General features: G+C 46.5%; 1 protein-coding gene and 1 long non-coding RNA gene across 2 annotated transcripts in view; one reads left to right on the top strand and one right to left on the bottom strand.

Moving 5' to 3' along the window:
- hapln2 (hyaluronan and proteoglycan link protein 2) overlaps positions 1-1,333 on the bottom strand; it is a 24,509-nt gene extending 23,176 nt beyond the window's left edge. Inside the window, exon 1 of the mRNA XM_060820558.1 lies at positions 1,195-1,333. Coding sequence (XP_060676541.1) covers positions 1,195-1,321 — 127 coding nt within the window. The 5' untranslated portion in view covers positions 1,322-1,333. The remainder of the gene's footprint in view (positions 1-1,194) is intronic.
- The window catches only part of LOC132805470 (uncharacterized), a 16,058-nt gene extending 945 nt beyond the window's left edge, over positions 1-15,113 (top strand). The window contains exon 2 of the long non-coding RNA XR_009640919.1: positions 14,384-15,113. This is a non-coding gene — a long non-coding RNA (uncharacterized LOC132805470). The remainder of the gene's footprint in view (positions 1-14,383) is intronic.

Below are 15,113 nucleotides of genomic sequence, written 5' to 3'. Positions count from 1 at the left end.
TCCCCCATCAAACACTCCCCAGGACAGGGACAGCACGGGGTTAGATACAGAGTAAAGCTTTCTCTACACTGTCCCCCATCAAACACTCCCCAGGACAGGGACAGCACGGGGTTAGATACAGAGTAAAGCTCCCTCTACACTGTCCCCCATCAAACACTCCCCAGGACAGGGACAGCACGGGGTTAGATACAGAGTAAAGTTCCCTCTACACTGTCCCCCCATCAAACACTCCCCAGGACAGGGACAGCACGGGGTTAGATACAGAGTAAAGCTCCCTCTACACTGTTCCCCCATCAAACACTCCCAGGACAGGGACAGCACGAGGTTAGATACAGAGTAAAGCTCCCTCTACACTGTCCCCCCATCAAACATTCCCAGGACAGGGACAGCACAGGGTTAGATACAGAGTAAAGCTCTCTCTACACTGTCCCCCCATCAAACATTCCCAGGACAGGGACAGCATGGGGTTAGATACAGAGTAAAGCTTCCTCTACACTGTCCCCCCCATCAAACACTCCCAGGGACAGGGACAGCACGGGGTTAGATACAGAGTAAAGCTCCCTCTACGCTGTCCCCCCATCAAACATTCCGAGGACAGGGACAGCACAGGGTTAGATACAGAGTAAAGCTCCATCAACACTGTCCCCATCAAACACTCCCAGGGACAGGGACAGCACAGGGTTAGATACAGAGTAAAGCTCCTTCTACACTGTCCCCCATCAATACTCTCAGGGACAGCATGGGGTTAGATGCAGAGTGAAGCTCCTCTACACTGTCCCTCCATCACACACTCCCAAGACAAGGACAGCAAGGGTTAGTTACAGAGTAAAGCTCTCTCTACACTGTTCCTGCCATCAAACACTCCCAGGACAGGGACAGCATGGGGTTAGATACAGAGTAAAGCTCCCTCTACACTGTCTCCCCCATCAAACACTCCCAGGGACAGCATGGGGTTAGATACAGAGTAAAGCTCCCTCTACACTGTCCCCCCATCAAACACTCTCAGGGACAGGTACAGCATGGGATTAGATACAGAGTAATGCTAACTCTTCACTGTCCCCCATCAAACACTCCCAGTATAAACCACCTGCAGCTTCAGTTGGGTATGAACTGAATGGTGAACTGGGTTCTATCTAAGTCTGTCCGGCTGTCCACTATGTGTCGTGGAACTGAGTGAGAGATGTTGACGATTACCTTGATCCCCTCGGACGTGGTATCTGTACTCCTCGCCGCTCCGTCCTGCCTGCGGCCTGTAGTAATACGGACCACAGGCACCCAGGCTCAGGAGATGCAGCACAAATAGTGTTTGTGTTGTCCTCATCCTTGTCGCTGCTCCGTCATCCAGCGCGAACAATCGCTCGGCCTCGCACTAGCAGTGAATTCCCAAGCCTCGGTCTGAAGAACTGAATGGAGCTCATCAAACTTTTATCATTAAGGGGAAACACATACACAAGTTGGCAGTTTGTGCTTCAGAGAGAGAGACCCAATCTGGAGTCAAAAGTAAAGACACCATAGTCTCATAAGAGAGAGAGAGAAAAGGCAAGTGTTTAATTTAATCTGAGTGTCACCACACTTTGCTTTCGTCAGTCAGAGCATTGATCATATGAGTTAGGGCGTCTTGTACAAGATGTTGGTGAGGCTCATATGCAGTGTTGCATGCAGTATATGCCCTACTATATTACCAAACTAGAAAGAGTGCAATCAAGATTTCCTAGGATTTTACGTGGGCTGGAAGATTTGAGTTATAAGGGGAGGTTGGATAGGCTGGGACATTTTTTCCTGGGGCGTAGGAGACTGAGGGGTGACCTTGTAGAGGTCTGTAAAATCATTAGCGCCATAGATAAGGTAGACAGCCAACAGTTTTTCACCATGCATGGGGAGTAGAAACCTAAAGAGTTTCAAGGTGAGAGGGGAGGGATACAGAAATGTCCAGAGGAACACTTTTTTCACACAGAAGATGGTGAGTGTCTGGAATGGGCTGCCACAGGTAGGGGTGGCAGTGAGTACAATTTGTATTTTAAGAAACATTTAGAAACGTACATGGATGGGATAAGTATGGAGGAAATGGGACTAGAGTCATAGAGCTGTACATCATTGGTCCAACTCGTCCATGCTGACCAGTTATCTTAAATAAGTCTAGTCCCATTTGCCAGCATATGGCCCCTATCCCTCCAAACCTTCCTATTCATATACCCATATTGTAATTGTACCAGCTCCCTCCACTTCCTCTGGCAGCTCATTCCGGACACGCACCACCCTCTGCAGGGAGAGACCTGGAGTGCAGATTCATAGTTCGTTGAAAGTGGAGTTGCATACAGGTTGGTGAAGGTGGCATTTGGTATACTTGCCTTTATTGGTCAATGCATTGAGTATAAAAGTTGGGATGTCATATTGTGGCTATAGAGTACATTAATTAGACCAATTTTGGAACACTGTGCAATTCTGCTCTCCCTCCTATAGGAAGGATGTGAAACTTGAAGGGTTCAGAGAAGATTCACAAGGATGATGCCTGGACTGGAGGGTTTGAGCCCTAGGGAGAGGCTGAATAGGCTGGGGCTAATTTCCCTGGAGTGTTGGAGGCTGAAGGATACCGTCATAGAGGTTTATAAGATCATGACAGGCATGGATAGGGTAAATAGATAAGGTGTTATTCCCAGGGTGGAGAAGTGTAAAACTAACAGGCACAGGTTTAAGGTGGAGGGGGGAGGGGGTGGAGATTTGAAAAGGACCTAAGTTTAATTGTGAAAATTGGGCCAAAGAGCCTGTTGCTGTGCTGTAGGTCTGTCTGACATCAGGCCAGGGGAGATGGGCGGCACAGTGGTTAGCACTGCTGCCTCACAGCGCCAGATACCCGGGTTCAATTCCCGTCTCAGGCGACTGACTGTGTGGAGTTTGCACGTTCTCCCCGTGTCTGCGTGGGTTTCCTCCCACAGTCCAAAGACGTGCGGGCCAGTTGAATTGGCCATGCTAAATTGTCCGTAGTGTTAGGTAAGGGGCAAATGTAGGGGTATGGGTGGGTTGCGCTTCGGCGGGTCGGTGTGGACTTGTTGGGCCGAAGGGCCTGTTTCCACACTGTAAGTAATCTAATCTAATCTAGTCTAATAGGTAACATCAGTCGGTGCAGGGATTGACCTCACGCTGCTGTGTCACAAACCAGCCGTCCCAAGCTACTGTACACAGGACTGGTTTCCTTATTTAAGGAAGGATGTACGTATATTGGAGTTAGTTCAGAGAATGTTTAATGGACTCTTCCCCCCCAGAATGGAATCGGTTGTTATCTGAGGAAAGCTTGCACAGGCTGGGCTTGTACCCACTGGAGTTTAGAAGATGAGGGGAAGACTGAAAGGTCTTGAGGGATCTAGACAGGGCAGTATTGGAGAGAGTGGTTCCTCCTGTGGGAGATTATAGGTTCACTGTTGACAAATCAGGGGTCATCCATTTAAAACAGAAAAAAAAATCATCTTTACGTGTTTGGTAAGTCTTTCAAACTCTTCACCAGGAAGGCAGAATCTTTGAATATTTTTGTACTGTACAGGTGGATGTAACAGGAGATGATGACCTGTATGACACTGTGATATTCTGCTATAAATTTCTTGTCCTATGATCCTGTCCCACTAGCTATCCGATGAATAAGCAGCGCTCTGAAAGTTAGTACTTCCAAATAAACCTGTTGGACTATAACCTGGTGTTGAGAGATTTTTAACTTTGCTGAAAATGTGTTGCTGGTTAAAGCACAGCAGGTCAGGCAGCATCCAAGGAACAGGAAATTCGACGTTTCGGGCCAGAGTCCTTCATCCTGATGAAGGGCTCTGGCCCGAAACGTCGAATTTCCTGTTCCTTGGATGCTGCCTGACCTGCTGTGCTTTAACCAGCAACACATTTTCAGCTCTGATCTCCAACATCTGCAGACCTCACTTTTTACTCGAAGATTTTTAACTTTGTCCACCCCAGTCCACCTCTGCATCATTGGCTAGGCTATTAATCCAGAGACCCAGGTAATGTTCTGAGGACCCAGGTTAAAATCCTGCTGTGGCAGATGGTGGAATTTGAATTCAGTTAAAGTCTAAAATTAATGAAGACCATGAAACCATCGCTGATTGTCAGGATAGAACCATCTGGTTCACCATGTCCTTTAGGGAAGGAAATCTATCCTTACCTGACCTAAACATGACTCAAAGCCACAGCAATGTGGTTGACTCTTAACTATTCTCTGGGTAATTAAAGAGAGGCAATAAATGCTGGTGAACAAATAGAAAAATTGTGATTAGCAAAGGGGAATTGAATGCTTATCAGGGTGGGAATGCATTATAAGGCCATCATGCAATGGCCATATCCTGTGTTTTTTAAAGCACGATCTTCAGAAGTTGTAGAGTAGCCCCAAGGGGCTGAATGGCATGTTCCAATGAGCCCATTTAGAACATAGAACATAGAAAAATACAGCGCAGTACAGGCCCTTCGGCCCTTGATGTTGTGCCGATCCAAGCCCACCTAACCTACACTAGCCCACTATCCTCCATATGCCTATCCAATGCCCGTTTAAATGCCCATAAAGAGGGAGAGTCCACCACTGCTACTGGCAGGGCATTCCATGAACTCACGACTCACTGAGTAAAGAATCTACCCCTAACATCAGTCCTATACCTACCACCCCTTAATTTAAAGCTATGCCCCCTTGTAATAGCTGATTCCATACGTGGAAAAAGGTTCTCATGGTCAACCTTATCTAAACCCCTAATCATCTTGTACACTTCTGTCAAGTCACCCCTAAACCTTCTTTTCTCCAATGAAAACAGCCCCAAGTGCCTCAGCCTTTCCTCATACGATCTTCCTACCATACCAGGCAACATCCTGGTAAACCTCCTCTGCACCCGTTCCAGTGCCTCCACATCCTTCCTATAGTATGGTGACCAAAACTGCACACAATACTCCAGATGAGGCCGCACCACAGTCTTATACAACTGCAACATGACCTCAGGACTCCGGAACTCAATTCCTCTACCAATAAAAGCCAGTACACCATATGCCTTCTTCACAGCACTATTTACCTGGGTGGCAACTTTCAGAGATCTGTGTACATGGACACCAAGATCCCTCTGCTCATCCACACTACCAAGTATCCGACCATTAGCCCAGTACCCCATCTTCTTGTTACTCTTACCAAAGTGAATCACTTCACACTTAGCTACATTGAACTCCATTTGCCATCTTTCTGCCCAGCTCTGCAGCTATCTATATCCCTGTAACCTGCCACATCCTTCCTCACTGTCAACAACTCCACCGACTTTCGTATCATCCGCAAACTTGCTCACCCAACCTTCTAGCCTCTCCTCCAGGTCATTTATAAAAAAAAATTTGTTTGGAGATAATCGTAAGAAAGCTCCTGAATTGGAAACAAGACTAGCTGGGGGTCATTGGAGTGTTAGGTGGGTGAAGGGAATGGATTGAGGCAGCTTCTGCAAGAGGGAGAGGCATTGGGGATCAGGGACAGGATCTGCCCTGGGTCTGATGTTCGTGCTGTGGGATTCAGGTGTTGGAGGGGAGTTGGGGAAATGTGACTACGATTAGGTAGCTCAATAGATGTAGCATTGTCATTTCAAATAAACAAAGCACTGAGAATCACAGTGGAGTTATGCAACACAGTTGGAGGCCACTCAGCCGGTCAACGTCATGCCAGCCCCCTGTGAGCACAGCTCAGCCCATCCCACACTCCTGCCTTTTCCTCCCAGTCTTCTTATTTATGTAAGACCATCACGCTGTAGTTACACCCTCCCACAACTCGGGGTGCAGTGCTGGTTTAACTTTGTAGGTCCTTGTGTGTACTCCCCATGCTGCTACAAGCTCTTAAATGTTGCAGAATCGTAGGAGGCTGTTCGATAAAAACAATGACTGCAGATGCTGGAAACCAGAGTCTAGATTAGAGTGGTGCTGGAAAAGCACAGCAATTCAGGCAGCACCCAAGGAGCAGTAAAATCGTCATTTCGGGCAAAAGCCCTTCATCAGGAATCCAAGCAGAGTGCCTGAAGGGTGGAGAGATAAATGGAGGCTGTTAGACCTGCCATTCCTTTGCTAGCTCTTTGTGAGAGCTGCAGACTCTCCCCTGCATATCCCCACACCCCAACCTGAATTCTTCCCCAGCCCCGACAAATTGTCCCTGTTGAATCCTCCTCCCAATTCCCACCCTACCCTTTCAAATGTTCCTGTTGAATCTGCTCCCTTTGAGATACCAGATCACTGTGTCAAAAAAAAAACAAATTCTCCTCCTCTCAAAAACTTGAAAGAACTGCGGGTGCTGGAAATCTGAATCAAAAAGCAGAAACAGAGATTGCATGATAAATCTCAGCAGCTCTGGCAGCATCTGTGGAGAGAAAGCCCAAAATATTAGCTCTGATTTCCTTTCCCAGATGCTGCTGAGCTTTTTCAGCAATTAGTTTTGTTTTCCTCCTTCCCCTCCTATATTAGTTCCTTTGCTGATTCTTTTCAAATGATGACTGACCCTCCTGCCAGTGAGAACGGTTTCTCCCTTGATCATAACGTTCTGCTTAATTTTGTATGTCTGCATTCAGTCTCCCCCCCCCCCCCCCCCCCCCCCGAACCGTCCCTGCGTCTCTCTGCCCTTCGCTTTCCTTCACACTGTCCCTGGCCTTCTGTCTTCCTCTCACTGTTCCCCTCTCTTCCTCTGCCACACTCACTCTGCCACTTTTTCTCTCGCTTTTCCCCCCCAGCCCTGACTCTCTCTCTCTTTTCCCCCTCCCCGATGATGCCAAGACTCTAGCCTGAGACACAAAAAGGGAAATAGCTGGAAAAGCTCTGGCAGCAATTGTGTAGAGAAATCAAAGTTAACATTTTGGGTCCAGTTACCCTTCCTCAGAACTGAGGAAGTTCTGGGATTTATACGTTAATGAATCGAAACCTGCAAACCCATTCTAAAAGATGAAAGACTTAACAGCAATCTCGGTTTGTTCAATGTATCGCATCAGTTGTATGACACTGTGATATTTTGCGATAAATTCTGTATCCTATGATCCTACCCCACTCGTTACCTGACAGAGGAGCAGCGCTCCGAAAGCTAGTGCTTCCAAATAAACCTGTTGGACTATAACCTGATTCCTGATGAAGGGCTTATGCCCGAGCCGTCGAATTTCCTGTTCCTTGGATGCTGCCTGACCTGCTGTGCTTTTCCAGCAACACATTTTCAGCTATAACCTGGTGTGGTGTGATGTTTAACTTTGTCCACCCCAGTCCAGCACCGGTACCTCTGCATCATGGCTTCACAGATACTGCCAGACCTGCTGAGCTTTCCAACAACTTCTGTTGTTTAGGTTAGATTGGATTCGATTCCCTACAGTGTGGAAACAGGCCCTTCGAAGAGTAACCCACCCAGACCCATTTCCCTTCTGACTAATGCACCTAACAGTTTTGTTTCAGTTTTTTTTAAACCCAGATTGAGAGAGTTCCTGGTCGATAGGCCCTACCTCCAATTGAGAAGCAGGGAGGGGAATAAAGGATAAGCTGTGTAATTGTTTTGACATCAGGCAGCGCCAACAACGCCCACCCCCTGCTGAACCCTTGTCAACTTGCCACCTCCACCAACATCCCTTACCTCAGTTGGGATGCTTTCCTCCTCAGTCGTGGGGTTGGAGGTGTGATGAATGGGGCTGTGTGGCCTCAAGGACAAGGATGGACAGGGTGAGTTGAGAGATGGTAAAAACTGTCTGGCTGTCAGATCTTCAGTGACACACATTAATCCTGCCCCAGGCTCTGCCTTATTGTTGTGGAATGAGTACAGATCAGCTCTTGAATGCCAAGAACAAACAGCCTGTTTAGCCTGCATTGTGCAGAGACTGTGAGATGTTCATTGTGTGTGTGTGTGTGTTCTTGCGATCTTATGCCTCGAAGGCGGGCAATTAATGGCCAGGTTTTTAAAGGATGTATTGTCCTAGAGACTAAGTGTCCCAGCTCAAATGTCACTTCTTTACTCCTTCCCATATTGCCACTCTTTCTCCCTTCCTGCCAATCAGTGGGTGAGCAGGGTAGGGATACACGGCTCAGTGTCTGCCAGTTCCCATGGTTCGAGCTTTCTGTTTTAATTAGAGATGCCTCTGTCAATCATACTTACCATTTCCCTGTGGGACACAGTGACAGGACAGCTTGGCTGTGAAAATGTCCCGTCCGAGGGGTCACCGCATTTCTGCAGGAAAACTGTTAGCCCTGACACTCTCTCTCTCTTTTGCTCTCTCACTGCTTCTCTCTTTACTCTCTCTCTTTAACATTGCGTCATCTCTGACTGTCTCTTTCCTCACATCTCTCTCCCTCTGTACTATCTCTCTCTCATATTGTAGTATGTCTTTCTTTCCTTGTCTCACTGTTTCTGTGCTACCTCTCTGTTCTTGTCTTGCGCTCTCTCTCTGTGCTATCTCTCGCTGTCTGTCCATCTGCCTCTCTAGCACTCCACTTTTATGTCATAGAGTCATAGAGATATTTAGCATGGGAACAGACCCTTCCGTCCACCTTGTCAATGCTGAACTAATCCAGTCCCGTTTGCCAGCACTTGACCCATATCCCTCTAAACCCATCCTATTCATATAGCTATCCAGACGCATTTTAAATGTAATTGTAGCAGCCACTTCATACACGCACCACCCTCTGCATGGAATCACTGTCCCTTATGTCCCTTTTAAATTATTCCCCTTTACCCTAAACCTAGTTCTGGCCCCACCCACTCCAGGGAAAGGATCTTGGCTATTTACACTGCCCCTTATGATTTTATAAACTTCTATAATGTCACCCCTTAGCCTCCCGACGCTCCAGAGAAAGCAACCCTAGCCTATTCAGCCTCTCCACATAGCTTAAACTCTCTAATCCTGATAAAATCCTTATAAATCTTTTCTGAACCCTTCAAAGTTTCACAACATTCTTCCTATAACAGGGAGACCAGAATTGCACATCATATTCCAAAAGTGGCTTAAACAATGTTCTGTGCAACCACAACATGATCTCCCTAGTCTGTCACTCTCTGTCTGTCTTTGATTGTGCTATCCCTCTCTCTGTATCCTTCTTCACTGCCCCGCTGTCTCTGTATGGCATTGCACGCTCTCTCTCTCTCTCCCCTTCTAGATTAGATTACTTACAGTGTGGAAACAGGCCCTTCGGCCCAACAAGTCCACACCGACCTGCTGAAGCGCAACTAACCCATTCCCCTACATTTACCCATTTACCTAACACTACGGGCAATTTAGCATGGCCAATTCACCTGACCTGCACACCTTTGGACTGTGGGAGGAAACCGGAGCACCCGGAGGAAACCCACGCAGACACGGGGAGAACGTGCAAGCTTCACACAGACAGTCGCCTGAGTCGGGAATTGAACCCGGGTCTCTGGCGCTGTGAGGCAGCAATGCTAACCTCTCTCTCTCTCTCTCTCTCTCTCTGTCTCCCCCCCTTCTCTGTCTCTCTCTTCCCCCCTTCTCTGTGCCTGTGTTTCTCTTACAACATTCTCCCACCCCACCCCCACTCCAAACTGTCTCTCTATCTCTATCTCTCTGCGTTCCTACCTCTGTCTCTCACTCTGCATCCTCTCTCTCTCTCTGGACTGTCTTTCTCTGAGTTTTCCTCTCTTTTGTCTCATTAGTACTGCACTGTCTCTGTTTCAGTAAATATCTTTTTTTGTCATTCGCAACATTCAATCCCTCTTTGTCTCTCACTGCATTGTCTTTCTCTCTCTGTGTTCCTATCTCTTTCTCACCCTCTGCATTTTTCTCTCTCACTCCTTGTCTTTCTCTCACAGGGCTGTCATCCTCTGTGTTTATTTCTCTCTCTCTTCCTCCTCCATCTCATTGGCACTGTCTCTTTTTCTCTATATGTGCCCCTGTTTTTCTCTCTCTCTCATTCACAACATTCTTTCTCTCTCTCTCTATCTCTCTCTCTCACTGAATTCAATATCTGTATATAGAACAATACAGCGCAGAACAAGCCCTTCACCCCTCGATGTTGCGCTGACTTGTGAACTAATCTAAGCCCATCTCTCTCTATACTATCCCATCATCATCCAAGTGCTCATCTAAGAATTGTTTAAATCTCCCTAATGTGGCTGAGTTACCTACATTAGCAGGTAGGGCATTCCTCACCCTTACCACTCTCTGAGTAAAGAACCTGTCTCTGACATCTGTCTTAAATCTATCACCCCTCAATGTGTAGTTATGCCCCCTTGTACAAGCTGACATCATCATCCTAGGAAAACTTTCACTTTCTCCCCTATCTAATTCTCTGACCATCTTGTATGTCTCTATCAAATTCCCCCCCCCCCCCCTTAGCCGCCCTCTCTCCAATGTGAACAGACCCACGTCCCTCAGCCTTTCCTCTTAAGACCTTCCCTCCAGACCAGGCAACATCCTGGTAAATCTCCTCTGCACCTGTTCAATGCTTCCACATCCTTCCTGTAATGGGGCGACCGGAACTGTCCACAATATTCCAAGTGCAGCCGCACTAGCGTTTTGTATAGCTGCAGCATGACATTACAACTCTGGAACTCAATCTCTCTACCAGTAAAACCTAACGTACCGTATCCCTTCTTAACAGCGCTATCAACCTGGGTAGCAACTTTCAGGGATCTTCGTACATGAACTCCAAGCTCCCTCTGCACATCCACATTATCAAGAATCTTTCCCTTGACCCAGTATTCTGCCTTCCTCTCTCCAATATTCTCTCTCTCTCTCTCTCTCTCTGTTTCTTCCTTCCTGTCTGCACTGTTGTTTTGTTTGTTTAGGGAGGATTGTAGGGGCTATAGGAGGTGACATGGAGGGGAGGGGGAGGTTTGGGCAAGCGTAGGTTATAGGGAATGGTATAGGAACTAGAGGTGACAGTGAGGTTGTTGGGGGAGTGAACCAAGATGATGTGTGGGGGTGAAGGTACTGAAACTGACAAGAGGGAAAATTAGCTGATGACCAGGGAGAGACCGGCACATGGAGGGTTTCATTGTGCCTGGAGTCAGTTGAGCACTTCCTGCTGCCTCTGTATTTCCTGAATTACGGGACGTGAGGTCTTGTTATTGTTGTGGGAGCACATACTGTCTCAATGTGCCTCTTATACTGTGGGCACTTGTTCAGAGAGAGAAAGCCCTTGGCAGATCAGTACTGCCTGACCGGATTATTATGCTGTGCATGTTACGCAGAACTGGGCAAACCATCAAAGAGTCCCTTTCAACTGCATCGCCAGGCGTCGAGTCTTGCCAGCTCCTGTTCTGAAAACCCTGATTTGTTTTCATCTCCTTTGTGTCACTCAATTCCCAATGATTTTGCCTCTCTATCTCTCTTACTCTGAGTCCGCATGTTGGCTCCCCAGGACATGGACGCACTCTCCAATCCTCTCCTCATCTTCGAATGTAATCATGAACCGAAATCCAAAATGTTAGGGAGACCGAGGAGTCAAAGGAAAGTAGCATTTGTAAAAAGATTGCACTGTAGAAATTAAATGGGAATGGAAGTTGACAATTATTCGAGGCCTGATGGTCTACCTCCCACGGTGTTATCGGTGGTTGATATAGAGATTGTCAACGGATTGTCAATTTTCTAGACTCTCAACTGCTTCTGAAGTATTGAAAAGTGAAAAATGTTCCTCCACATTTAAAAAGATGTGGAGGTGCTGTGTTGGACTAGGGCGAACAAAGTCAGACATCACACGCCACCAGGTTATAGAGTTTATTTGACATCACTAGCTTTCAAATCACTACTTCTTCGTCAGATGACATCACCTGAAGAGGGAGCAGCTCTGAAAGTTTGTGATTTCAAATAAATCTATTGGACTATACCCTGGTGTCATGGGACTTCTGTATTTAAGAAGCAAGGGTTAAAAAAAGTTAAAATTGATTGCTAAGGATGCTACAGGAAGGATAGAAAGGGAGGCCAGAGAGGAGGGGGAGGGATGTTTTCGATAAAGGATAGCGTTACAGCTGTACTGAGGGAGGATATTCTTTGAGGTACATCCAGGGAAGTTATTTGGGTGGAATTGAGAAATAAGAAAGAGATGATCACCTTATTGGGATTGTATTATAGACCCCCTAATAGTCAGTAGGAAATTGAGAAACAAATTTATAAGGAGATCTCAGCTATCTGTAAGAATAATAGGGTAGTCATGGTAGGGGATTTTAATTTTCCAAACACAGACTGGAACTGCCGTAGTGTTACGGGTTTAGATGGAGAGGAATTTCTTAAGTGTATGCAAGAACATTTTCTGATTCAGTATGTGGATGTACCTACTAGAGAAGGTGCAAAACTTGATCTACTCTTAGGAAATAAGGCAGGGCAGAGGTGTCAGTGGGGGAGCACTTTGGGGCCAGCGACCATAATTCTATTAGTTTTAAAATAGTGATGGAAAAGGATAGACCAGACCTAAAAGTTGAAGTTCTTAATTGGAGGAAGGCTAATTTTGACGGTATTAGACAAGAACTTTCAAAAGCTGATTGGGGGCAGAAATTCACAGGTAAAGGGACAGCTGGAAAATGGGAAGCCTTCAAACATGAGATAAGGAGAGTCCAGAGAAACTATATTCCTGTTCGGGGGAAAGGAAAGGCTGGTAAGTGTAGAGAATGCTGGATGACGAGAGAAATTGAGGGTGTGGTTAAGAAAAAGAAGGAAGCATATGTCAGGTATAGACAGGATAGATCGAGTGAATCCTGAGAAGAATATAAAGGCAGTAGGAGTATACTTAAGAGGGAAATCAGGAGGGCAAAAAGGGGACATGAGATAGCTTTAGCAAATAGAGTTAAGGAGAATCCAAAGAGTTTTGACAAATACACCAAGGACAAAAGGGCAACTAGGGAGAGAATAGGGACCCTCAAAGACCAGCAAGCTACAGGAGATGGGGGAGATTAGAAACGAGTATTTTGCATCAGTATTTACTGTAGAAAAGGACATGGAAGATATAGAATGTAGGGAAATAGATGGTGACATCTTGAAAAATGTCCATATTACAGAGGAGGAAGTGCTGGATGTCTTGAAGCACATAAAAGTAGATAAGTCTCCAGGACCTGATCAGGTGTATCCTAGTGCTCTGTGGGAAGCTAGGGAAGTGATTGCTGGGTCCCTTGCTGAGATATTTGTACCATCGATAGTCACAGGTGAAATGCCAGAAAACAGAAGGTTGGCAAACATGGTATTGCTATTTAAGAAAGGTGGTAAGGACAAGCCAGGGAACTATAGACCAGTGAGCCTGATGTCAGTGGTGGGCAAGTTGTTGGAGGGAATCCTGAGGGACAGTATGTATATGTATTTGGAAAGGCAAGGACTGATTAGGGATAGTCAACATGGCTTTGTGCATTGGAAATCATGTCTCACAAACTTGACTGAGTTTTTTGAAGAAGTAACAAAGAAGATTGATGAGGGCAGAGTGGTAGATGTGATCTATATGGACTTCAGTAAGGCTTCCCCATGGGAGACTGCTTAGCAAGGTTAGATCTCATGGAACTCAGGGAGAACTAGCCATTTGGATAGAGAACTGGTTTGAAGGTAGATGACAGAGGGTGGTGGTGGAGGGTTGCTTTTCAGACTGGAGGCCTGTGACCAGTAGAGTAACCCAATTCGGTTCTGGGTCCACGACTTTTCATCATTTAAAAGGCATCTGGACGGGTATATGAATTGAAAAGGTTTAGAGAGATATGGGTGGTGTGCTGGCAGGTGGGACTAGACTGCGTTGAGATATCTGGTTGGCATGGATGAGTTGGACTGAAAGGTCTGTTTCTGAGCTGTACATTTCTGTGATTCTAAGAACAATAGACAATAGGTGCAGGAGTAGGCCATTCTGCCCTTCGAGCCTGCACCACCATTCAATATGAGCATGGCTGATCATCCTTAATCAGTATCCTGTTCCTGCCTTATCTCCATAACCCTTGATTCCACAATCCTTGAGAGCTCTATCCAACTCTTTCTTCAATGAATCCAGAGACTGGGCCTCCACTGCCCTCTGGAGGCAGAGCATTCCACACAGCCACCACTCTCTGGATGAAGAAGTTTCTCCTCATCTCTGTCCTAAATGGTCTACCCCGTATTTGATAGAGGGGAGTCAGTGGATGTAATACATTTAGATTTTCAAGAGGTTTTTGGTAAAGGCTCCCAACAAATGAGACTAGTTCAAAAATTAAAGCATCTGGGAGATGGCAGGTAATGTCCTGGCACAGATTAATGATTGGCTGACAGAAACAGAGTAGGAATGAATGGGTCATTGTCATGATGGCTGACTTTGACTTATGGGGTACCACAGGGTTCAGTGCTTGGTCCCCAGCTGTTCACAATAAATACAGGAAGGAGATAGAGGGCTTGGTGACATGGGGGTGCATTGAGAACACCCTCTCAATCAACGTCAGCAAAACTAAAGAACTGATCTTTGACTTCAGGAAGAAAGGAGGAGTACACGTCTCCATCTACATCAACAGAGCTGAGGTTGAGAGGGTGGAGAGCGACAAGTTCCCAGGAGTGACGAAAACCAGCAACCTGTCCTGCAACTTCCCACGTAGATGTGACGGTCAAGAAGGCACAACGCCTCCTCCTCCTGAGCTGGCTCAGGAAATTCGACATGTCTATTAAGACCCTCGCCAGCTTCTCCAGACGCACCATTGAAAGCATACTGACCAGACGCAGAACGGCCTGCTCTACCCAGGACCATAAGAAACTGCAGAGGGTTGTGGGCACAGCCCAGACCATCACAGAAGCCAACCTTCCACCTATGGACACGTGGCTCGCTACTGCAGAAAAGCTGCCAACATCATCAAAGCCCCATCGCACCCTGGTAACGCTCTCCTCCAAGATCTTCCGTCAGGGCAGAAGATACACAAGTTTGAACATGTACCAGCAAGTCCAGGAACAGTTTCTTCCCTGCCAATGTTAGACTGATGAATGGACTCTCTCACGTCAAATAATGCTGATCATGCCAATGTTCATCTTGCCTAGCATACACCCTATTCGAAGTAACCTGTCTGCCTCTTGAGTTTTTCCCCCCACTCTACGATCTGTATGTCGTTGTTTACATGAACTGCTGTCCTTGATCTGCCTGTACTGCTTGTAAACAAAGCTTTTCACTGTATTTAGGTACACCTGACAATAAATAAATTAAATAAGTATTGTTGA

The sequence above is a fragment of the Hemiscyllium ocellatum genome, chromosome 50, assembly GCF_020745735.1.
Source record: "Hemiscyllium ocellatum isolate sHemOce1 chromosome 50, sHemOce1.pat.X.cur, whole genome shotgun sequence".
Lineage (NCBI taxonomy): Eukaryota > Metazoa > Chordata > Chondrichthyes > Orectolobiformes > Hemiscylliidae > Hemiscyllium > Hemiscyllium ocellatum.
Note: the sequence above shows the minus strand (reverse complement) of the source record. Positions and strands in the feature narration are given on the sequence as shown.